Raw genomic sequence first — 24466 nt, 5'->3', positions numbered from 1 at the left:
ATGGCCGAAAACTGAGAAATAATGAATTTTTTCAATTTGTTTTCTTAATATTCCTGTTTAAAATGGATTTAGAAAAAGATAACTCTTAGCAAAATGTACCACCCAAAGAAAGCCTAATTGATAATGGAAAAAACAAGAGATAGATCAATTAATTGTGATAAGTAGTGATAACGTTATTAGCAAATGAATGGGAGGTGAAAATTGCTCGGGTGCATGTAACGATCGGTGTCAGCACACAGAGAGAGTCTGATTATTGGTGATCTGCAGTATCACCAAGAATACTGAGTATACCTGATTATTGATGATCTGCAGAATCACCGATAATCAAAGTATAACTAACCTCTGGACACCTATATAGTGTGAGTGTTTGGTGCAACAGTAATGACTTTGAGTAAGACCACCCGAGGAGCAGATGGTCTTTGGCAGGATGGGCGATACTGCCTTTTGAGAAGTGCAAAAATCTTCCAGCAGCCTGAGACCTCCAAAGTGGTGGAGTCCCAGGCTGAAAATAGGAAGGACCTGTGCGTGAGTGACACCTGAAGGTGGATGTCACTAGCCGGTCTGGAGACTATCTCCTAAGGAGAGAGATAGCTCTCGAGGTCGGGCAAGCCAGGTCGGCAACACACAGACAGACAAGGTACAAAAGACAGAAGGCTGATTCGGTATCCAAAGGCAGGCAGGGTTTGGCAACAGATAATCAGATATGCGTAGGTACTGAATCAGAAAGCAGAGGGATAGTCAGGAATGCAATAGGTCATAACAGATATCAAACAATGCCTAGTCTTGGGTGTGAGGACCGTGGTCTCTACACCCTGGAACTAGTCTGGAGTATAATATGATGGTACAGAGTATCCCTAGACTTGGGTGTGAGGTCCGTGGTCTCAACACCCTGGAACTAGTCTGGAGTATCACACAATGATAACACAGAGTACCTAATCTTGGGTGTGAGGTCCGTGGTCTCGACACCCTGGAACTAGTCTGAAGTATAATACAATAATACACAGAAGTAATCTGGCTCAGTGTGAATTCCCAGGTCCTCCTGGTTCTAACACACTAGAGATCTGACTATGGTCTGAGTGCTTTCACGTAAGTGTTCGCAATGGCAGACAACTTGACTCTGAGCAGCAGTGACTATATATAGAGCGGCGCTCTCCAGCGCCACCCATCAGCGATCAACCAATAGCCACTTGCTTTGAGGTCAGCTGATCCCTCCTCGTTTGTCATAAAGGTTCTGCCTCTCAGTGCGCGTGCGCGCATTACTCAGCCTGTGTGAACTACTAGGCTCAGCCACACCAGACGCACGCTGCTGCGTGCAAACCGCCGCGCTTGACGCGGAACCAGCCGCCTTGCCGGCAGTACACGCGGCGGCTTTTCCGCGTTCTATTACAGTGCATAAGGTGAAAAACGACCGAAGGCTGAAGTGGTTAAACTACGTCAAGCAGTTTAAACTTGACATTGTACAATATTTTTTATTAACCCACTACCATCTTCAAAGGAATTATCTCGTTTGCACTGCAAGTTTTGACCTCAGCTGGCAGAACTCTTTGTGCTGTAATTATCTTGGAATGCTTTGATCTCTCTCTGCTAGCAGAAAAAACTGAAAACAAAAGCCCTCTGTTATTGTCTCACACTGCCCCCTAGCGACAAGTGGCCATAAATACACATTACAGCAATACTAATTAGAAGCAAGAAAATGTAACAAAGAAATAAAAATGTGCTAAAATAAATTGGTCTGGAGCACTTGCAAGCCTCTAAATAAATTGGCTGCTAAAGGGTTAAGGACACCATGGCCTATATGCAATTCACTTTTTCACCTGAGTTTTCACCTAGGAGATAATTTTTCACCTTCTATTTAAAATAACTTTTAAAACACTTTTCAACTAAAAAGTACCAAAAAGTAAATGAAAAAGTATTGAGTATTTTCTTGCTTTCTGGTGGCTTAAAATGTATTTTATCGACTAGTTTAAAAATATCACCTAGGAGAAAACTCAGGTGAAAAAGTGAATAGCATATGGGCCCATATGTTTGAAGTGTTCAGCTTATTCAAGATCCACAACAACAGAAAATAACTATAGGTGATACCCTACCTACAAAAGGGCTACATTTCGGGAATTTGTCTGTAAGTTAAATTTGTTTGGAAGTTGAGTCATGTGTTATATATAGGTGAATATGGATACATGATTTAGTTTTGGACAACTCAATATGTACTGAACACCATCACATGATCAGGAGCTCTGCCACAGGCAGGGGCGCCGCCAGCAAACAGGCGAGGCACGCCCCGGCTTGGGGCCTCCCACTGCAGGGGGCCTCGCTCTGCTGCTGGCGGCAGGTGGTAGGCGTGCGGGCACCAGGCGGAGCGGCGGGGAGAGAGAATTTCCCACCTACCTTCCTCGATCCTGCCAGCTTCTCTCTACTTCATGTGATGACGTAAACACATGTCATCACAGGGGGAGCTCTTACCGATGCGACGCGCGCCGGGAGAGGCTAAAGATAGAAGCTGTGTGCAGGATCCAGGCAGGTAAGTGGAAACTTCACTCTGCCCGCTTCCCCCCACTGCTGCAAACATACTAGGGACATATACCTATGTAACCTATACTGGGGGCATATACCTATCTAAGCTATACTGGAGGCATATACCTATGTAACCTATCCTGGGGGCATATACCTATGTAACCTATACTGGGGACATATACCTATCTAAGCTATACTGGAGGCATATACCTATCTAAACTATACAGGGGGAATATACCTATGTAACCTATATTGGGGACATATACCTATGTAACCTAAACTGGGGGCATATACCTATGTAACCTATACTGGAGGCATATACCTATCTAAGCTATATTGGAGGCAAATAGCTATCTAACCTATACTGGAGGCATATACCTATCTAACCTACACTGGGGGCATATACCTATGTAACCTATATTCGGGACATATACCTATGTAACCTATACTAGGGGCATATACCTATCTAAGCTATACTGGAGGCATATACCTATCTAACCTATACTGCAGACATATAGCTATGTAACCTATACTGGGGACATATACCTATCTAAGCTATACTGGAGGCATATACCTATCTAACCTATGCTGGGGACATATACCTATGTAACCTATACTGGGGACATATACCTATCTAAGCTATACTGGAGGCATATACCTATCTAACCTATACTGGGGGCATATACCTATCAAATCTATAGTGGGGGCATATACCTATCTAACCCATACTGGGGCAAATATACTGGCTACTTATATGGGGGCACCTACCTATCTAACCTATACTGGGGGCAACTATATGGGCTACCTATACTGGGGTGGGACCTATAGCTGGCTACCTATACTGCGGGCACCTATACCGGTCTCCACGTTGGGGGCACATTTTACGCCTCGCCCTGGGTGCAATTTAGCCTAGAAACTGCTAGTATTTGGCTCCACCCACATCATGTTTTCGCCATGCCCATTTTTTGCCTTTTGAGGTGTGGCTATCCATTTTTCAGTGGATTGGGGCCTCAAGTTATCGACTGCTTGGGGCCACCAAAACCTTAGCTTCACCCCTGGCACAAGGTTTTATCTGTTTATCGATAAAATGAGAGGAAATTGACTTATTAGAAGCTGGATAACAACCAGTTGTGCTGCCGGCTAATCATATATGCAAAGTTTAGTCCTTGGGTTTAGGCATAGTTTATGTGGCAGAATGGTTCACAAATGCTGATAGCTTCAGAAGTTCTTCTAACCGACAAACTACTAACTTCTACATGTGTCAATTGTGTTCTAATTCCTGCAGGGGGCGCTCTGCTGGTGACGGCTCCTGGAACTCAGCAAGCCAGAATAGGGACAGATGTGACCATTCCCTGCTCCTTCACAGTCCATGCCCCGCCCATAGATCAGAGACAAGTGGCGATATTCTGGTATTTCCAAGGGAAGGAATTATTAAGTTTCCAGAATGGAGTAACGGTACCAGCAGATCCTCGTATGTCCTACACAGGAAGAGCACAAGAGGGCGCCGCTAATCTCATCATTTCCAATGTTACCATAATAGATGGCGGAATCTATAAGTGCTCTGTACTCTATGCCTCGGAGAGAGGGGAGACGGACATCAGATTAGCTTTGCAAGGTATGTATGCAGCATGTGATTAACTCATTTACAATATCTATTGTTGTGTTGCAGTGTTCATCTCTTTTATGCCTGGTACACACAATGAGATTTTCTGGCAGATTTTCTAGCAGATTGATTATTTCCAAAATGTCCGATCTGATTTCCAATCGATTTTCCATAGAAATGAATGGAAAATAGATCGGAAAATCGATTGGAAATCAGATCAAACATGTTGGAAGTAATCTGCCAGAAAATCTCAATTTATGTACCTAGCATTAGACCCCATAAACCACAGCTCGTCAGTCCCCAGTATCTATAAAGGATAACAAATCTACATGTCTTTTCATAATCAGTCAACATCCTGTAGTCTTCTAAAAGTGGACATTTGCAGTGGAGAGATATGTAGGGGAAAGGAAGATGAGGTAGTTGGAAGTTGCTTTTGAAAAGAGATTGACATCCCCTCCCTCTTAGCACCACCCCCTGGTGTGTTCTCAGGGGAACTGCAAGAGGGAAGGTGACATCAGCTCCTCTGACATGCTCTACTTAATACAGTACACAGTTAGGCATGCAACACCACACAGAGAGACAACCACACACACAAAGAGATACACAATAATGCACATTACACAGAATATCACTAATAATAATCTATCCCTGACTCCATGCAGCTAAAGTCATCCTCTACTGCCCCTCCCCACCCCACACACACCACACATTGCAATATCACTAGTAATCATTTATCACTGACTTTATGCAGCAAAAGTCACCCTGTAATGCCCCTCCCCACCACACATTACAATATCACTATCAACCATGACACCATGCAAAATCTTTTCATTTTGGGGCATTCTGGAGCCAGTTAATTGTCACACGTAGTGGTGTCACTCAACAGAAAGCGAAAATACATCATAAAACATTTTTTTTTGCAAATACGCATAGAAAAATGCACGTAAAACGCATACCATTTCGTTTCCATTGACTTTCATTATGTGTGGTTTTGCTGCATTTTTGAAGACTAACCACTTGAGGACCGCCCCCAGCCGATGGGCGGCGGCAAAGTCCGGGCCTAAACGACCGCAATACGCCTATCGGCGGGGGCGACTGCGGGCGTGGTAATGCGGCGATCGCGTCATTCGTGACGCGATCAGCCGCCGGCGACTGGCTCCGCCCCCCCCTCACGCTGTAACCCGCCGGCCGTTCGGAAGTGCCGGCGGGTTACTAGCACCCGGATCGCCGCTGTAATAGTGTATAATAGGCTTTGTAATGTATACAAAGCCTATTATACAGGCTGCCTCCTGCCCTGGTGGTCCCAGTGTCCGAGGGACCACCAGGGCAGGCTGCAGCCACCCTAGTCTGCACCCAAGCACACTGATCTCCCCCCCCCCTTTCCCTCTGATCGCCCATAGCACCCCTCAGTCCCCCCCCTGCCCACCCCAAGACCCCTGTTTGCACCCAATCACCCCCTAATCACCCATCAATCACTCCCTGTCACTATCTGTCAATGCTATTTTTTTTTATCCCCCCCTGCCCCCTCCTGATCACCCCCCCACCCCTCAGATTCTCCCCAGACCCCCCCCCAGACCCCCCCCCTTCCTGTGTACTGTATGCATCTATCCCCCTGATCACCTGTCAATCACCCATCAATCACCCATCAATCACCCCCTGTCACTGCCACCCATCAATCAGCCCCTAACCTGCCCCTTGCGGGCAATCTGATCACCCACCCACACCAATAGATCGCCCGCAGATCCGACGTCAGATCACCTCCCAAGTGCAGTGTTTATATCTGTTCTCTACCCTAAACACCCACTAATTACCCATCAATCACCCCCTATCACCACCTGTCACTGTTACTCATCAGATTAGACCCTAATCTGCCCCTTGCGGGCACCCAATCACCCGCCCACACGCTCAGATTGCCCTCAGACCCCCCCGTATCAATTCGCCAGTGCATTAGTTACATCTGTTCTTCCCTGTAATAACCCACTGATCACCTGTCAATCACCTATCAATCACCCATCAATCACCCCCTGTCACTGCCACCCATCAATCACCCCCTGTCACTGCCACCCATCAATCAGCCCCTAACCTGCCCCTTGCGGGCAATCTGATCACCCACCCACACCAATAGATTGCCCGCAGATCCGACATCAGATCACCTCCCAAGTGCAGTGTTTACATCTGTTCTCTCCTCTAAACACCCACTAATTACCCATCAATCAGCCCCTATCACCACCTGTCACTGTTACCCATCAGATTAGACCCTAATCTGCCCCTAGGGCACTCAATCACCCGACCACACCCTCAGAACGCCCTCAGACCCCAGCCCTGATCACCTCGCCAGTGCATTGCTTGCATCTATTTCCCCCCTCTAATCACACCCTGAGACACCCATCAATCACCTCCTGTCACCACCTGTCACCCCCTAGCACACCTACCCATCAGATCAGGCCCTAATTTGCCCCGTGTGGGGTTCCTGATCACTCGGCCAAACCCTCAGATCCCCCTCAGACCCCCTTCCGATCACCTCCCCAGTGCACTGATTGCATCTATTTTCCCCTCTAACCAACCCCTGAGACACCCATCAATCACCTCCTGTCACCCCCCTAGCACTCCTATCCATCAGATCAGGCCCAATACAACCTGTCATCTAAGAGGCCACCCTGCTTATGACCGGTTCCACAAAATTTGCCCCCTCATAGACCACCTGTCATCAAAATTTGCAGATGCTTATACCCCTGAACAGTCATTTTGATAAATTTGGTTTCCAGACTACTCACGGTTTTGGGCCCGTAAAATGCCAGGGCAGTATAGGAACCCCACAAGTGACCCCATTTTAGAAAAAAGACACCCCAGGGTATTCTGTTAGGTGTATGACGAGTTCATAGAAGATTTTATTTTTTGTCAAAAGTTAGCGGAAATTGGATTTTTATTGTTTTTTTCAAAAAAGTGTCATTTTTCACTAACTTGTGACAAAAAATAAAATCTTCTATGAACTCACCATACACCGAACAGAATACCTTGGGGTGTCTTCTTTCTAAAATGGGGTCACTTGTGGGGTTCATATACTGCCCTGGCATTTTAGGGGCCCTAAACCGTGAGGAGTAGTCTAGAAAACAAATGCCTCAAAATGACCTGTGAATAGGACGTTAGGCCCCTTAGCGCTCCTAGGTTGCAAAAAAGTGTCACACATGTGGTATCGCCGTACTCAGAAGTAGTAGTATAATGTGTTTTGGGGTGTATTTTTATACATACCCATGCTGGGTGGGAGAAATCTCTCTGTACATGGACAATTGTGTGTAAAAAAAAAAATCAAATAATTGTCATTTACAGAGATATTTCTCCCACCCAGCATCTGTATGTGTAAAAATACACCACAAAACACATTATACTACTTCTCCTGAGTACGGCGGTACCACATGCGTGGCACTTTTTTGTACCCTAAGTGCGCTAAGGGGCCCAAAGTCCAATGAGTACCTTTAGGATTTCACAGGTCATTTTGCGACATTTGGTTTCAAGACTACTCCTCACGGTTTAGAGCCCCTAAAATGCCAGGGCAGTATGGGAACCCCACAAATGACCCCATTTTAGAAAGAAGACACCCCAAGGTATTCCGTTAGGAGTACGGTGAGTTCATAGAAGATTTTATTTTTTGTCACAAGTTAGCGGAAAATGACACTTTGTGAAAAAAAACAATTAAAATCAATTTCCGCTAACTTGTGACTAAAAAATAAAATCTTCTATGAACTCACCATACTCCTAATGGAATACCTTGGGGTGTCTTCTTTCTAAAATGGGGTCATTTGTGGGGTTCTTATACTGCCCTGGCATTTTAGGGGCCCTAAACCGTGAGGAGTAGTCTTGAAACCAAATGTCGCAAAATGACCTGTGAAATCCTAAAGGTACTCATTGGACTTTGGGCCCCTAAACGCAGTTAGGGTGCAAAAAAGTGCCACACATGTGGTATCTCCGTAACCAGGAGAAGTAGTATAATGTGTTTTGGGGTGTATTTTTACACATACCCATGCTGAGTGGGAGAAATATCTCTGTAAATAGACAATTGTGTGTAAAAAAAATAAAAAAATTGTCATTTACGGAGATATTTCTCCCACCCAGCATGGGTATGTGTAAAAATACACCCCAAAACAGATTATACTACTTCTCCTGAGTACGGCAATACCACATGTGTGGCACTTTTTTGCAGCCTAACTGCGCTAAGGGGCCCAAAGTCCAATGAGCATCTTTAGGCTTTACAGGGTTGCTTACAATTTTGCACCCCCCAAAATGCCAGGACAGTGAACACACCCCACAAATGACCCCATTTTGGAAAGTAGACACTTCAAGGTATTCAGAGAGGGCTATGGTGAGTCCGTGGCAGATTTCATTTTTTTTGTCGCACGTTAGAAGAAATGGAACCTTTTTTTTTTTTTTTTTTTTTTGGTCACAAAGTGTCATTTTCCGCTAACTTGTGACAAAAAATAAAATCTTCTATGAACTCACCATGCCTCTCAGCGAATACTTTGGGATGTCTTCTTTCCAAAATGGGGTCATTTGGGGGGCATTTATACTATCCTGGAATTTTAGCACCTCATGAAACATGACAGGTGGGCAGAAAAGTCGGAAATGCTTCGAAATGGGAAAATTCACTTTTGGCACCATAGTTTGTAAACGCTATAACTTTTACCCAATCCAATAAATATACACTGAATGTTTTTTTTTTTATCAAAGACATGTAGCACAATACATTTCGCGCTCAAATGTATAGGAAATTTTACTTTATTTGAAAAATGTCAGCACAGAAAGTTAAAAAAGTCATTTTTTTGACAAAATTCATGACTTTTTTGATGAATATAATAAAAACTAAAACTCGCAGGAGCAATCAAATAGCACCAAAAGAAAGCTGTATTAGTGACAAGAAAAGGAGGTAAAATTCATTTAGGTGGTAGGTTGTATGACTGAGCAATAAACCGTGAAAGCTGCAGTGGTCTGAATGGAGAAAAAGGCTCTGGTCCTTAACCACTTCACCACTGAGGGGTTTTACCCCCTGAGCACCAGAGCAATTTTCACCTTTCAGCGCTCCTTCCATTCATTCGTCTATAACTTTATTATTACTTATCGCAATGAAATGAACTATATCTTGTTTTTTTCGCCACCAATTAGGCTTTCTTTAGGTGGGACATTATGCCAAGAATTAGTTTTTTCTAAATGTGTTTTAATGGGAAAATAGGAAAAATGTGGGGAAAAAAATAATTATTTTTCAGTTTTCGGCCATTATAGTTTTTAAATAATGCATGCTACTGTAATTAAAACCCATGAAACGTATTTGCCCTTTTGTCCCGGTTATAAAACCGTTTAAATTATGTCCCTATCACAATGTTTGGCGCCAATATTTTATTTGGAAATAAAGGTGCATTTTTTTCAGTTTTGCGTCCATCCCTAATTACAAGCCCATAGTTTATAAAGTAACAGTGTTATACCCTCTTGACATAAATATTTAAAAAGTTCAGTCCCTAAGGTAACTATTTATGTATTTTTTTTAATTGTAAATTTTTTAATTTTTTTTTAATTACAAAAAAAAAAAAAATGGGGAGTGTGGGAGGTAATGAGTTAATTTTATGTGTAAAAGTCATTTATTTGTATGTGAAAAATGTGTAGGGTGTAGTTTACTATTTGGCCACAAGATGGCCACAGTAACTTTTTGTTTTAATGCGACCTCCAAGCTTCCTTCCGGAAGCTTGGAGGAAGTATAAGGAGGCTGGACACGTGAGTTTTTTCTCACAATGATCGCGCTGCCCTTAGGAGAGCAGCTGATCATTGCGGGGCTTAGATCAACGAACGGGAATGGATTTTCCCGTTCATTGATCTCTGGGCGAGCGGGCGGCGGCGGTTTTACTAGCGGCGGGCGGCGTGTTTACGAGCGGGAGCGCGGGCAGCGTCGGGAACGCGGAAAGTACGTGTTTCTCCGTCCCTGGTTTTTAAAGGATGGAAAAAGGGGCGGAGAAATACGTACGCGCGGGGGTAAAGTGGTTAAGGGGCAAAAAGACTGTGGTCCTCAAGTGGTTAAGGAACAACAAGAGCGTTTTGTAAAAAAAGCACATGCAGCCCATAGACTTCTATTAGCAGGAAAATCGCAGCATTTTCCACAACACTAGCGTTTCTGCTATGTGTGCACCTAACCTGAAAGTGAAAGCTGTACTCACAGATTTATAGAGTACAGCTTTGTCCTTCTCAAAACACAAATAGGCATCTATTAAACTGTTTACACAACTATAACTCACTAAAATGTTACCTTACATATTAATACTGCAGGTGTGGCAGCCATTCTTATATTAGTCATGCCTTCCTTTCTTGATTAACACACCTTTTCCTCACACACCCTTTTACAATAACCTATTTACACCCACTTGATAAACCAACTCCACCTCTGTTATAAGTAGTAACTCCCACTTTCCAAAATATGCATGCCTCCTCTACATGTGACTCAAAACATCCAATCAAAATCAACCTGGGGGCCATTTTTATTTTACATTTCTACAAAAGACATGCAAGCTCTAACATGTTCCAACACTGTAAAGGAAAATGGTATACTTACCTTCCGTAATTTTCCTTTCCTGGACCAGATAATGGCGGCATACTACTATGTTTGGGGGTTGGAGACAACCAAGTAGTATGCCGCCATTCTTTGTATAAATATACATTTGTTTATAAATGTTATTTGTCTTGTCTTGACCCCTTCACCAAGCATGTAGATATGCTAAAAGACTTGCTAAAGTGACCCTTAAAGAAACTTAAGCTGAACAAGTACAAAATGTTAGTGGTTACAGAGGTTGGAGCAGATAATATCGGGCTGAGTAAAGTGAGCTGACCTTCACAACTTGTCAATGAACCTTGAAGAACTATAGTGCTGTAGAGAAAATGGATACCATGAATATCAAGGGAAAAAAAATACTAGTTTTGAAAAGTCAGGTTTACTAAAGAAATATGAGCAAGACTAAGCAAACACAAATGCACAAACTCAAACGCAATGATAAAGCTAATCAAAAGCAAACACAATAGTAAAATTAAGCAAAGGCAAACAACACAGGGGTAAAGGTCCGTACACACGCCGGACTGCAGGCAACGACGGGTCCGTCGTCACCTCCTGCTGGGTGGGCGTTCCAGCGACAGTCCGGCGTGTGTACAGTCTGTCGGCGGACTGATACGGCTGTTTCTGACCGATCCGCCAGGCGGATCGGTCAGAAACAGCCGTATCAGTCTGCAGACAGACTACACACGCCGGACTGTCGCTGGAACGCCCACCCAGTGGGAGGTGACGACGGACCTGTCGTTGCCTGCAGTCCGGCGTGTGTAAGTCATTGGGAACATTTGAAAGCAATCGGTGTATGATACATATCTTTGAAAATGGCTGTGTCATTGACAGATTGTACAGCAGCATCCTTTCATCTCTGGTCACCTTAAAATGGGCTTCGTTCTCCTTGTACTTTTTTTTTTAGAAATGCCCATAAGAACTTACCTAGTTTATGCTGAAGGCAAATAGTTAAGTCTGCAAATTACATTGCTTTACATTCTATTTAATTTTTTTTGGTACACAGCAGTTTATTATGCTGTAATGAGGTGTTTTGTATGTTACAGCTCCTCCACGAATCATAATCACAGATAACCTAGTTCTAGCAGATAAGGAGAGTGTCCTGCGGAGCTCCATCTCTGGCTTCTACCCGAAGGACACCAACATTAAATGGCTCCGGGATGGAGAGATACTGGGTAATGTGATAGTGGAGAAACCTCAGAGACTCCCGGATGGGACGTACAATGTGAACAGCTCAGTGACAGTAACTCCCACGGAGGAGGACAGAGGGCGGACCTTCTCCTGTAGAGTCCAACATGAGTCTCTCGCCCAACCTCTCCAGGAAAACTTCACGCTGGTGTATGCAGGTAATATTATTAGAACTAACCATTAAAAAAGAGCTAAACATTTATCTACATGGAGATATCTGAGGCTATTTCCTGAGCATATATGTAAAAAGGGTGCCGTGGTAATTTGGACGCTGAATATATACACTAGTAGAATATCAATTCAATTACCAATATTCTGGTGATGATAGTAAAATGTTGGTAATTTTTTTTACTATTGTCTTAGCTGCCCCATTTTCACTTGAACATTCCCTCTACCAATGCCTAACCCTAACTGCCCTCTGACTGTTGCCTAAGACTAGCTAACTCCCACACCAATGCCTAACCCATCCAAATGATACCTAACCCTAACCAACCCCCCCAACTATCAATTTAGCAGTGCCAAGGGTGCCAAACAATTCATCGCTGCTGAGAATAGACAATGTCCAAAGTCCACAGGATAACAATAAAAGAAATCAGCTCAGATCAGATCACTAAGTAGGTCTTATAATATATATTGTCTGTAGAATTTCACCACGGTGGTCTTCCAATATAAATCGCGTGGCTGACCATGACCCAAAAGAGTAAGAGGGGCTTACCAGCTAACAACAACCCACATTATAGAGATGTCGCAAGCCTCCGATTTCGCGGAAGGTTCGGTTCGCGTAAAAGTTCGCGAACCGCATTAGACTTCAATGGGGAGGTGAACTTGGAAAACTAGAAACACTTATGCTGGCCAGAAAAGTGATGGAAAAGATGTTTCAAGGGGTCTAACACCTGGAGGGGGGCATGGCAGAGATACATGCCAAGAGTCCCGGGAAAAATCTGGATTTGACGCAAAGCATCGTTTTAAGGGCAAAAATCACATTGAATTCTAAATTGCAGGCCTAACGTGCTTTAAAACGTCTTGCATGTGTATACATCAATCAGGGAGTGTAATTAGTGTACTGCTTCACACTGACACACCAAACTCACTGTGTAATGCACCGCAAACAGCTGTTTGTGTTGTGACAGCCGTGCTGGACTGGTGCGCACCATGGCGTGATTGCTCTTCCTCACTTAGTGATGTCAGGTAATGTCTGACTGCTTTATCAACTTTCGATGGTTCTTTCTCTACCATTGGCAAAGCTTACATCTATTTTTTTTACATCACATTTTTTACTTGCTGTTCAGTACCTGCAACGAAAATCTATTATGGAGGGCAAGTCTGCCATTGTGACCAAAGGCCGGGGAATCATTCCTGGTGTGATTCCGGTCCGGAGTTGTAGCCTAACAAACGGCTACCACCACACATCCAGGCAAGGAGGGCAGCAGGCATGACATGCCCGCCCCGAGGTAGTGACCAAAAATAAAAATACAGAACTCAGGAGGACTTTTGAAGCCCTAATGTAATGAATTAACTTTAAATCCTTTAATGAGAATCAGTTATGGAGGGCAAGTCTGATGGTGCCTTCACTGAGATTCCCCAGGTTGGTCTCCGGCGAGAATCTGTTATGGAGGTCAAGTCTGCCATTGTGACCACTGACCATGGGTAATGGCCGGGGAATCGTTCCTGGTGTGATTCCGGTCCAGAGTTGTAGCCTGACAAACAGCTACCACCACACATCCAGGCAAGGAGGGCAGCAGGCATGGCATGCCCGCCCCGAGGTAGTGACCAAAAACAACAATACAGGACTCAGGAGGACTTTTGAGGCCCTAATGTAATGCATCAACTCTAAATCCTTTAACGAGAATGCAGTGAAAGGTATGCAGTGACTGCAAACAGCCGTTTGTGTAGTGACGGCCGTGCTGGACTGGTGAGCACCATGACGAGAGTGCAGGTGATGGTGGCTTTACAGCCCATATGGTCGCCTGGTTGAAGTAGCTGAATGACAGAACAGTGACTGTCCAGCTGATCAAATTTGGTCTGACCACAATGAAGCAACGACCTTATTATCTTTGGTGTGCCACCCCCACCCGAGACACTCATATAGCCGGCGGTCATTGCTTCATTGTGATACGCAAGCCCCTTCACCGCGGCAAGATAATGATCACGAAGGGGGATAAGCACATGTACATGCTTTTTTTCTTTTGTTGCAGCCGCCCACAGTGCAGCCAGAAAAATTAGGCAGGCATGTACACGCACCAGAAAAATTTGTATAGCGGCCACTGCTAGCAGCGGCCTTAAAAATTCAGGGATCCGCCTAGTGTCCTGGACCCTGTTGGTGGTGGTGGAGAAGGCAAGCGGCCTGCAGGCAGAGATGCAGTGTGTGGGGACTGACTTAGTCTTCGGTCGGGGAGTAGCCCTCCGGGATCCATGCCTCATTAATTTTGATAAAGGTGAGGTACTGAACACTTTTGTGACTTAGGCGACTTCTCTTCTCAGTGACAATGCCTCCAGCTGCACTGAAGGTCCTTTCTGACAGGACGCTTGCGGCAGGGCAAGAGAGAAGTTGGATGGCAAATTGGGACAGCTCTGGCCACAGGTCAAGCCTGCGCACCCAGTAGACCAAGGGTTCATCGTCGCTGCTCGCAGTGTCTACGTCCACAGTTAAGGCCAGGTAGTCGGCTACCTGCCGGTCCAGGCCTTGGTGGAGGGTGGATCCAGAAGGGCTACGGCGAGGCGTTGGACTAAAGAATGTCCGCATGTCCTACATCACCATGAGATCGCTGGAGCGTCCTGTCCTTGCCTGCGTGGACTTGGGAGGAGGAGGATTACTGCCAGGAGTACTTTTATTGCGTTGTGCCGTCACATCACCCTTAAACGCATTGTAAAGCATCATTGCCAGCTTGTTCTGCAAGTGCTGCATCCTTTCCGCCTTCTGTTGAGTTGGTAACAGGTCCGCCACTTTGTGCCTGTACCGAGGGTCTAGTAGCGTGGCCACCCAGTACAGGTCATTCCCCTTGAGTTTTTTGATACGGGGGTCCCTCAACAGGCTGGACAACATGAAAGAGGCCATCTGCACAAAGTCATATCCAGATGTACTCTCCATCTCCTCTTGCTCTTCCTGAGTGATGTCACGCAAGTCCTCTTCCTCCCGCCAGCCACGAACAATACCACAAGAACGTGGAGCAGCAGAAGCCCCCTGTGACGGCTGCTGCAGTTGTTCTTCTGCCCCCGCCTCTTCCTCCTCCTCCACAGAAACACCTTCCTCATCATCTGAGTCTGACTCCTCTTCTTCCCCACATGACTCCTCTTCTTCCTCCTCCTCCCCCATCTGTGCTGCCGCAGGTGTTGAGGAAACATCTGGTTCGGATGAAAATTGCTCCCACGACTCCTCCTGCCACAAATGTTCCTCTTCACGCTCCTCCACAGCTTTATCCACCACTCTACGCACGGCACGCACCAGGAATTAAGTGTAGGGGATCAAGTCGCTGATGGTGCCTTCAGCACGACTCACCAGGTTGGTCACCTCCTCAAACGGCCGCATGACCCTGCATGCATTTCACATTAGTGTCCAGTTCGGTGGCCAGAACATCCCCATCTTCCCAGATTGTGTCCTTCTACTGTAATTGTACAGGTAATGGGTGACAGCTTTCTCCTGGTCTAGCAGGCAAGAGAACATGAGCAGGGTGGAATTCCAGCAAGTAGGCTATCGCATATCAAGCGTCTCACCGGCAAGTTGTTTCTCCGCTAAATGTCCACAAAGCGTGCCATGGCCGTGTAAGACCGCCTGAAATGCCCACACAACTTCCTGGCCTGCTTCAGGACGTCCTCTAAGCCTGGGTACTTTGACACAAATCTTTGCACGACCAGATTCAGCACATGTACCATGCACATGTGCCATGGAGCAATGGAGGCGGTAGCGTGGCCACGCTACGATCGGGCGTCCTTTACCCTCCCCCTTTTGGAATAGGATTTAAACGGCTGAAATTGTCAGTTTACTAGCTTTGAGAAACTCACAGCAGTGGCGAATCGCGATAGCAGCGGTGGGGACCCGTGGAGATACCTCTTACCGGTAGAATTCTTCTCACCACTTTGGTGTGTTGTTCTTTATTTCAATCTCCATCTTGCACTTTCTGCTTGCATCCATTTGCACAGTGCTTATATAGCTTCTTCACTGAATTCTCCTCTTTTTAACCACTTTGTCATCTGCACATTGGTTTTATATCTTTGCACTAATTGTTGTCACTTTATGCTCTTGACAATTTTGTGTGTTTTTGAACTCTTACCACATTTTTATCCTTTGCACATTGTTATTTATTGATGTATATTGCACATGTATTATTGCTCTTTGATTCTGTATGAGACAGCAGTCTATATCATGTACCTTGATTTTTGATTCACACCCCCAGTGGTGTGTCTGTATCACTATTAGCACTTTATTATCCCTCCAGTTCTCCGATATTTGGGGTGTTATATGTATTTCCCCACCTGGTTTGAATTTTTTTTAGTTGTTTGTATTACATTTCAATAAAGGATGGATTTTTGCATTACTATTATGGTACTGATTTGGTGCGGTTTTTTTAAGTCATAGCTGCTTCTTTTTGATTGACATGCAGGATACATGTGTCAGCTTTCCCAAATTCAAAGCGGAAAGGAGATTGCTGCCATTGTCACACACCACGTTGCCGATCTCCAGCTGGTGCGGGGTCAGCCATTGCTCCACCTCTTTGTTAAGAGCAGCCAGGAGAGCTGGTCCAGTGTGACTCTCCGCTTTGAGGCAAGACATGTCTAAAATGGCGTGACACCGTCGTACCTGGTATGCAGCGTAGGCTCTGGGGAGATGGGGCTGTGTAGCTGGAGAGGAGGAGATGGCAGCACCACTAGAGTTGAACTGCCACTCAGCGAAGGAGGAGGAGGAGGATGACAGCGAAGAGAATGTAGCAGGAGGAGAAGTAGAGGAGGTGGCAGGAGGCCTGCCTGCAAGCCTTGGAGGTGTCACAAGTTGGTCCGCTGCGCAGCCACCTACTCCCTGCTTGCCATCGGTCACCAGGTTGACCCAATGGGCTGTGCACGCAATGTAGTGGCCCTGCCTGTGCTTGGCAGACCAGGCATCTGTGGTCAGGTGGACCCTTGACCCAACGCTCTTCGCAAGAGATGACACCACTTGCCTCTCAACTGCACAGTACAGTTTGGGTATGGCCTTTTTTGAAAAATAATTGCAGCCTGGTATCTTCCACTGCGGTGTCCCAATGTCCACAAATTTACGGAAAGCCTCTGACTCCACCAGCTTGTATGGTAACAGCTGGCGAGCTAATAGTTCCGCCACGCCAGCTGTCAGACGCCGGGCAAGAGGGTGACTGGCAGAAATTGGCTTCTTCCGCTCAAAGACTTCCTTCACGGACACCTGGCTGCTGTGGGCAGAGGAGCAGAAACCGCTCAAGGGCAGAGGTGATGTGGAGGAGGGTGGCTGTGAAGGTGCAAGGGAGAAAGCGGCTGAAGATGATGCACCTGAAGGAGGAAGAGGAGAAGGAAGGTGGCTTGTCTTTTGGGTGCTGCTTTTCCTCAGGTGTTCTTGCCATAGCTGTTTGTGCCTTTTCTCCAGGTGCCTTCGTAAGGCACTTGTCCCTACGTGAGTGTTGGCCTTTCCACGGCTCAATTTTTGCTGGCAGAGACAACAGATGGCTTTGCTCCGATCTGAGACACACACATTCAAAAATGTCCAAACCGCTGAGCCCCCTTGTGGTGATGGCACTAAGCTGACCTTGAAGGGCATGTTGGCTGGCTGTCCATAGCTGGCGATACATGGCGCCAGACACTGCCCCCAGCTGTTTCTGAGGATGAGCTCCCTCTGCTTCTTTCATGGACTCATCTCCTCCTACCCCTCTCTGACTCCCCCTCTGAACTGTCCCCCTGGTCATCTCCTCTATTGGGAACATACGTGGCATCCGTATAATCGTCATCATAATCCTCCTGCCCAGCTTCGCTTTCCTCAGACACCTCCACAACTGCACCAACACCAGGTACTTCATCATCCCCCTCCTCACACGTTACGTCTATACTATCGCCACCTAACTCAGATGTATGAGGTGGTGTAACTTGCTTAGTGCCCTCATCTTGTTGTAGCAGTATTGGCTGTGAATCAGTGATTTCCACACCAAATAACTCCTGCGAAGTGTCAAATGCGGCGGATGTGGTGCTTGTAGTAGCGCTGGTGGCTGCGGGAGATGAGGTGTTCTGTGTTAAATACTTAACCACGTCCTGACAATTTTGGGAAGTGATGGCACGTGCCTTCTTCTGAGCACTGTACTTTGGGCCAGGTCCGCACGAAATCACATCAACACGACCACGCACAGACCTGCCGTTGCCAGGTGGCCTTCCTCTGAGTCTGCCTCTACCTCTTCCTCTACCTGGTTTGTCCATTTTGTCCATCTCGGGGGGATGCTAGGTATATGCAGTGAGGTGGGTTCACAAAGGTAGTTATATGCAGTGAGGTGAGTTCACTTAACACAAAGGTAGTTATATGCAGTGAGGTGAGTTCACTCAACACAAAGGTAGTTATATGCAGTGAGGTGGGTTCACAGAACACAAAGGTAGTTATATGCAGTGAGGTGAGTTCACTCAACACAAAAGTAGTTATATGCAGTGAGGTGGGTTCACTGAACACAAAAGGTAGTTATATGCAGTAAGGTGAGTTCACTCAACACAAAGGTAGTTATATGCAGTGAGGTGGGTTCACTGAACACAAAAGGTAGTTATATGCAGTGAGGTGAGTTCACTCAACACAAAGGTAGTTATATGCAGTGAGGTGGATTCACTGAACACAAAGGTAGGTAGATGCAGTGAGGTGGGTTCACTGAACACAACAGCTAGGTATATGCAGTGAGATGGGTTCACTGAACACAAAGGTAGGTAGATGCAGTGAGGTGGGTTCACTGAACACAAAGGTAGGTAGATGCAGTGAGGTGGGTTCACTCAACACTACAGCTAGGTATATGCAGTGAGGTGGGTTCACTCAACACAACAGCTAGGTATATGCAGTGAGGTGGGTTCCCTGAACACAAAGGTAGGTAGATGCAGTGAGGTGGGTTAACTGAACACAAAGGTAGTGATATGCAGTGAGGTGGGTTCACTGAACACAAAGGTAGGTAGATGCAGTGAGGTGGGTTCAGATTCCGGATACCTGTGCCAAATCCGAATAGCACTATCCGAGTTATTGCAGATATCAATCTGAAAATCCGTAATCTGTCGGATACTAAGGTCGGATATCCGAATCCGGGTACTGTAACCATGGAGATAACGTCCATGACGTCATTGAGCCAATCAATCAGAGGGTTCCTAGCCTAAGCCCAAGCAACCAATCACAGCGGGGAACCCTGGTCAGCCCCCCTGTATATAAGGAGGGGGGCCATGTTGAAAATCGTCCTTGCTTGTGACTGCACACTGAGAGACAACTCCACTGCTGTTTGGCTAAGCAAGTGCATTATCACACTGTTAAACCCAGCGTTTTTGAGTGAACACACCTTCACTACACTATTGTTATATTGTGTTATAGTTAGCTAGCCTGTGTAATTTGTCAGTGTCAGTTAGTCAGACTTTCATCTGCAGCATCTGCTAGTTAGGTCCTGTGTCTGTGTGTGTGCTGTGCTCAGTCCAGGTCTCCTGCTGCTGGCCTGCTATTAGCCTTAGCTAGCTACAGTATAGGTAGGATTATTAATAAAGAACAAGTACCCCACATTATCTGTGACATCAACACATTATCTTGTACTATGTCTGGCCCTGGCAGCTGGGGGAGGGTCAGCAAGGCCAAGAAGACGAGAGGGAGCAACATTGCAGCCTCCGTCAGCAGTTCTGCCGCATCAGTCTCCGTTCCGCCTCTAGCCACTGGCCGTCCAGCTGTTAGAGGGAGTCACGCTGCAGAGACGCAGCAGCGTGTAGTGGCCATTTTCAAGCAGGGTCGGCGGCGCAAATTGGAGGAGAAAGACGCCGCACCTGTGATGCAGCTGATGGTGGATGACCAGCAGGCCACTACGAGCCCTACAAAAGACATTCTGGTTCTGGACGTAATAGGCTTTGTGGAAGAGTCTGAGATGGTGGTTATCGGAGGGGAGTCCATCCATGATGTGTCAGCAGAAGAGGAGTTTGAGGCGGGCTCATCATCCCAGCAGTTGTTCGCGGAGAGGGAGTATGATGTTGATGATGAGGTTAAGGACCATCCACAGGAGGGGGGTGTTAGCTCTGACTCTGTGGAGGAGGATGCGTCAGTGGGTCTGGCACGGAGGATCAGCATCGCTGACATTCGCAGGAGCAGCAGTGGGCATGGAGTGCGTGACCCACAGCCTGCTGCTTTATCTGCCACTACTACCACCAGCCGCATCACTCAACTTAAGGCCCCAACCACCACAGGGAGAAAATCAGCAGCAGCATCCCATTCTGGGCGTTAGGGAAAAGTGCACTCCACAATCTGGCAGTTTTTTCATCTGCCCTCACTGGAAAGCAAGATTGTGACTTGTAAAGTGTGCTGAAGCGGAGCAGAGGGCCTAACCCCTCCAACTATGGCACCTCCAGCTTCATAAACCATCTGGAAAAACAGCACAAACAAGAGCATGAGGCAATCAAGAGGCTGAAGGAAGCTGGCGCTGGCCCTTGCAGTGGTCAGAGCACCATAACCCTCTTTGCCACTCCTGCCGACACTGAGGCCTGCTCAGGCAGCCAGTCCTCCTCAGTGGTCTCCTCTGCTCCCTCCTCGACAAGCCAAAAACCTCACCAGACCCTGCTGAGCGAGTCCTTCGTGGTCAGGGCTCAGCCTCCCAGCAGCCGTCGCATACGCCAGCTGAACGGCCTGCTTGCACGGGCCATGTCCTCCCAGCTCCTCCCATACTGGTTTGTGCAGGAGGGGAGCCAGATGCCTGCGCTCCTGCAGTGTTCAGCGCCGGATTGGCCAATCCCCAGCCGGCACTACTTTGCGCGCACGGCCATCCCAGCACTTCACCAATTTGTAAAGGTCAACGTGGAACGTGGGCTAGACCATGCGGTGGGTGAGTGGGTCCATGTGACAATGGACTCATGGAGCAGCCGGTTCGGGATAGGCCACTATTTGTCCTTCACCGCACACTTGATCAGTGGGTGAGGAGGGGACATCAGCATCAGGCACAGCAGCAGCAGCATCATCACCCCATTTGGAGTTGCCACCCCCCAGCAGGGTCAGGGGAAGTGAAGCAGGTTCCAGCTCTGATCCAGTTCCATCCTCCAGCAAACCTGCCGCCAAACACCCCCGCCTCAGTCAGCAGCAGCGTGAAGGCCCACCACTGCCAAGCGCTGCTGGAGATGGTCAGCCTGAGGAAGAACAGACTGATGGCAGACCACATCCTGGCCAAACTCCGAGAGCAGGAGAGGAGTTGGCTGACCCCCAGAGGCCTGAAAGTCGGAGAGGTGGTGGCCGACAATGGGGCCAACCTGGTTGCTGCCATCCACCGGGAAAACTTCACCCACATCCCCTGTCTAGCTCACGTCCTGAACCTGGTGGTGCAGAAATTCCAGCGCACCTACCAGGGGATGGACACTCTTTTGGGAGCGGCAAGGAAAACCGTGGGTCATTTTCACCGATCGGGTGGTGCCACAGCGGCCCTGGAAGCTGTGCAGCTGGAGCTGAACCTCACACGGCACCGGCTCAGCATAGACATTCCAACACGCTGGAATTCCACCCTGGTAATGTTGGAATGTCTGGTTGAACAGAAGCGGGCTGTCAACCAGTTCCTGGCCAAAGCCACCATGGAGGCCACCTTGTCCGGGACCGGCACCACCCACCTCCCGGACATCATCCTCAGTGCTGATTGGGGAAAAATGCAGCTGGTGTGCTTGGTGCTGGCACCCTTCCTGGAGGCCACCAACATGGTCAGCCAGGACCGTGCGTCGCTGTGTGAGTGGGTGACCATTGAGTGCATGCTGGACAAGGCCCTTTATGTTCTGCTGGAAGTGGGAGAGGCATCCTTGATCCAGCAGGAGCGGCAGCAACCTTCACAGTCCACCTCTGTGCGTCAGGAGGAGGAGGTTGAGGACTTGGGAGTTGGAGGACTTAGAGGTCCCTGACCTTGAAGATGAGGGGGCACGGCCGAGTGCAGCTGCAGTGGTGCAGGGGTGGAGAGAGCAGGGGGAGGCTCAGGAATCAGAGGAGGAGGACAGCACTGGGGGTGATGAAGACGAGTATGTGTCAGCAGAGATGGCATCCCTCTTCCCCATAGTTATTTTTTTAGTTATTTTGGTTGAAAAAAGACATCCATCCATCGAGTTCAACCAGTATAAAGTACAACACCAGCCTGCTCCCTCACATATCCCTGTTGATCCAGAGGAAGGTGAAAAAACCCTTACAAGGCATGGTCCAATTAGCCCCTAAAGGGAAAAATTCCTTCCCGACTCCAGATGGCAATCAGATAAAATCCATGGATCAACATCATTAGGCATTACCTAGTAATTGTAGCCATGGATGTCTTTCAATGCAAGGAAAGCATCTAAGCCCCCTTTAAATGCAGGTATAGAGTTTGCCATAACGACTTCCTGTGGCAATGCATTCCACATCTTAATCACTCTTACTGTAAAGAACCCTTTCCTAAATAAATGGCTAAAACGTTTTTCCTCCATGCGCAGATTATGTCCTCTAGTCCTTTGAGAAGGCCTAGGGACAAAAAGCTCATCCACCAAGCTATTATATTGCCCTCTGATGCATTTATACATGTTAATTAGATCCCCTCTAAGGCGTCTTTTCTCTAGACTAAATAAACCCAGTTTATCTAACCTTTCTTGATAAGTGAGACCTTCCATCCCACGTATCAATTTTGTTGTTCGTCTCTGCACCTGCTCTAAAACTGCAATATCTTTTTTGTAATGTGGTGCCCAGAACTGAATTCCATATTCCAGATGTGGCCTTACTAGAGAGTTAAACAGGGGCAATATTATGCTAGCATCTCGAGTTTTTATTTCCCTTTTAATGCATCCCAAAATTTTGTTAGCTTTAGCTGCAGCTGCTTGGCATTGAGTACGATTATTTAACTTGTTGTCAATGAGTACTCCTAAGTCCTTCTCCAAGTTTGATGTCCCCAACTGTATCCCATTTAATTTGTATGGTGCTAGACCATTGGTACGACCAAAATGCATGACTTTACATTTTTCAACATAGAATTTCATCTGCCATGTATGTGCCCATACAGCCATCCTATCCAGATCCTGTTGCAATATGACACTATCTTCCTGAGAGTTGATGATTCTGCACAATTTTGTATCATCTGCAAAAATAGCAACATTGCTCACTACTGCATCTACTAGGTCATTAATAAATAAATTGAAGCGCACTGGACCCAGTACAGACCCCTGTGGGACCCCACTGCTAACAGTCTCCCATTTTGAGTACGATCCATTGACCACAACTCTTTGTTTTCTGTCCATTAGCCAGTTCCCTATCCATGAACACAGACTCTTCCCCAGTCCTTGCATCCTCAGCTTTTGCACCAGACTTTTGTGGGGAACAGTGTCGAAGGCCTTTGCAAAGTCCAAGTATATCACATCCACAGCATTCCCAATATCCATATTAGCATTCACTACCTCATAAAAGCTGAGCATGTTAGTCAAACAGTACCTGTCTTTAGTAAACCCATGTTGATGCTGAGAAATAATCATTCATCTACTATGAAGTCATGTATAGTATCTCTTAGTAACCCCTCAAATAGTTTGCATACAACTGATGTTAAGCTTACAGGTCTATAATTTCCTGGATCTGATTTTTTGCCCTTCTTAAATAATGGGAAAACGTGGGCTGTACGCCAATCCACCGGGACTCTGCCAGTTGCAAGAGAGTCACAAAAGATAAGATAAAGGGGTTTATCTATAACTGAACTTAATTCCCTTAGGACCCGAGAATGCATGCCATCCGGGCCAGGTGCCTTGTCTATTTTTAATTTATTTAGTCTTGCCTTCACTTCTTCCTGCGTTAAGTATTTAATATTATAGTTAGAAAATTGAGACTCTTCCGCCTCTGTAGTTTGCAACAGTGCTGTTTCTTTTGTGAAGACAGAAGCAAAGAAAGCATTTAATAACTCTGCCTTACCTTGGTCATCCACCATTGAGTTCCCATCCTCATCCTTTAGGAGTCCTATACAGTCAACCTTTCTTTTTTTTTTAGAGTTAATGTACTTGTAAAACTTTTTTGGGTTAGATTTGATATCCTTAGCGATTTGTTTTTCAGCTTCAATCTTTGCCTGCCTAATTTCTTTTTTACAATTTTTATTGCACTCCTTATAATTGCTTAGTGCAGCCTCGGTCCCCTCCTGTTTTAAGACCTTATAGGCATTCTTTTTCCTCTTCATTTTATCTTTAACCTTTCTATTCATCCATAGAGGCCTTTTTTTATTCCTAGACATTTTTTTTCCATATAGGATATACATACTACAATATTGATTGAGTATAAGTTTAAAAGCTTGCCATTTCCCTTCAGTGTCTTCCCCTTGTAGTACATTATCCCATGGCAGCGTACATGCTGCAGTGCCTGCGCAGTGACCCAAAGGTGAAGCAGATGCATGCTCGGGAGGACATCTGGATCACCCTAATGCTAGACC

At 46.4% G+C, this 24466-nt stretch overlaps 1 protein-coding gene across 1 annotated transcript in view; it reads left to right on the top strand.

Moving 5' to 3' along the window:
* The first annotated feature begins 381 nt into the window (after nt 1–381).
* Nucleotides 382–24466, top strand: part of LOC137525290 (uncharacterized) — a 226485-nt gene continuing 202400 nt past the window's right edge. Inside the window, exons 1-3 of the mRNA XM_068246345.1 lie at nt 382–391; nt 3797–4126; nt 11741–12040. Of these exons, the coding sequence (XP_068102446.1) occupies nt 382–391; nt 3797–4126; nt 11741–12040 (640 nt within the window). The remainder of the gene's footprint in view (nt 392–3796; nt 4127–11740; nt 12041–24466) is intronic.

This window comes from Hyperolius riggenbachi, chromosome 7 (assembly GCF_040937935.1).
Source record: "Hyperolius riggenbachi isolate aHypRig1 chromosome 7, aHypRig1.pri, whole genome shotgun sequence".
NCBI lineage: Eukaryota > Metazoa > Chordata > Amphibia > Anura > Hyperoliidae > Hyperolius > Hyperolius riggenbachi.
The sequence above is the reverse complement of the archived record's forward strand: the minus strand, read 5'-3'. Positions and strand labels throughout refer to the sequence as shown.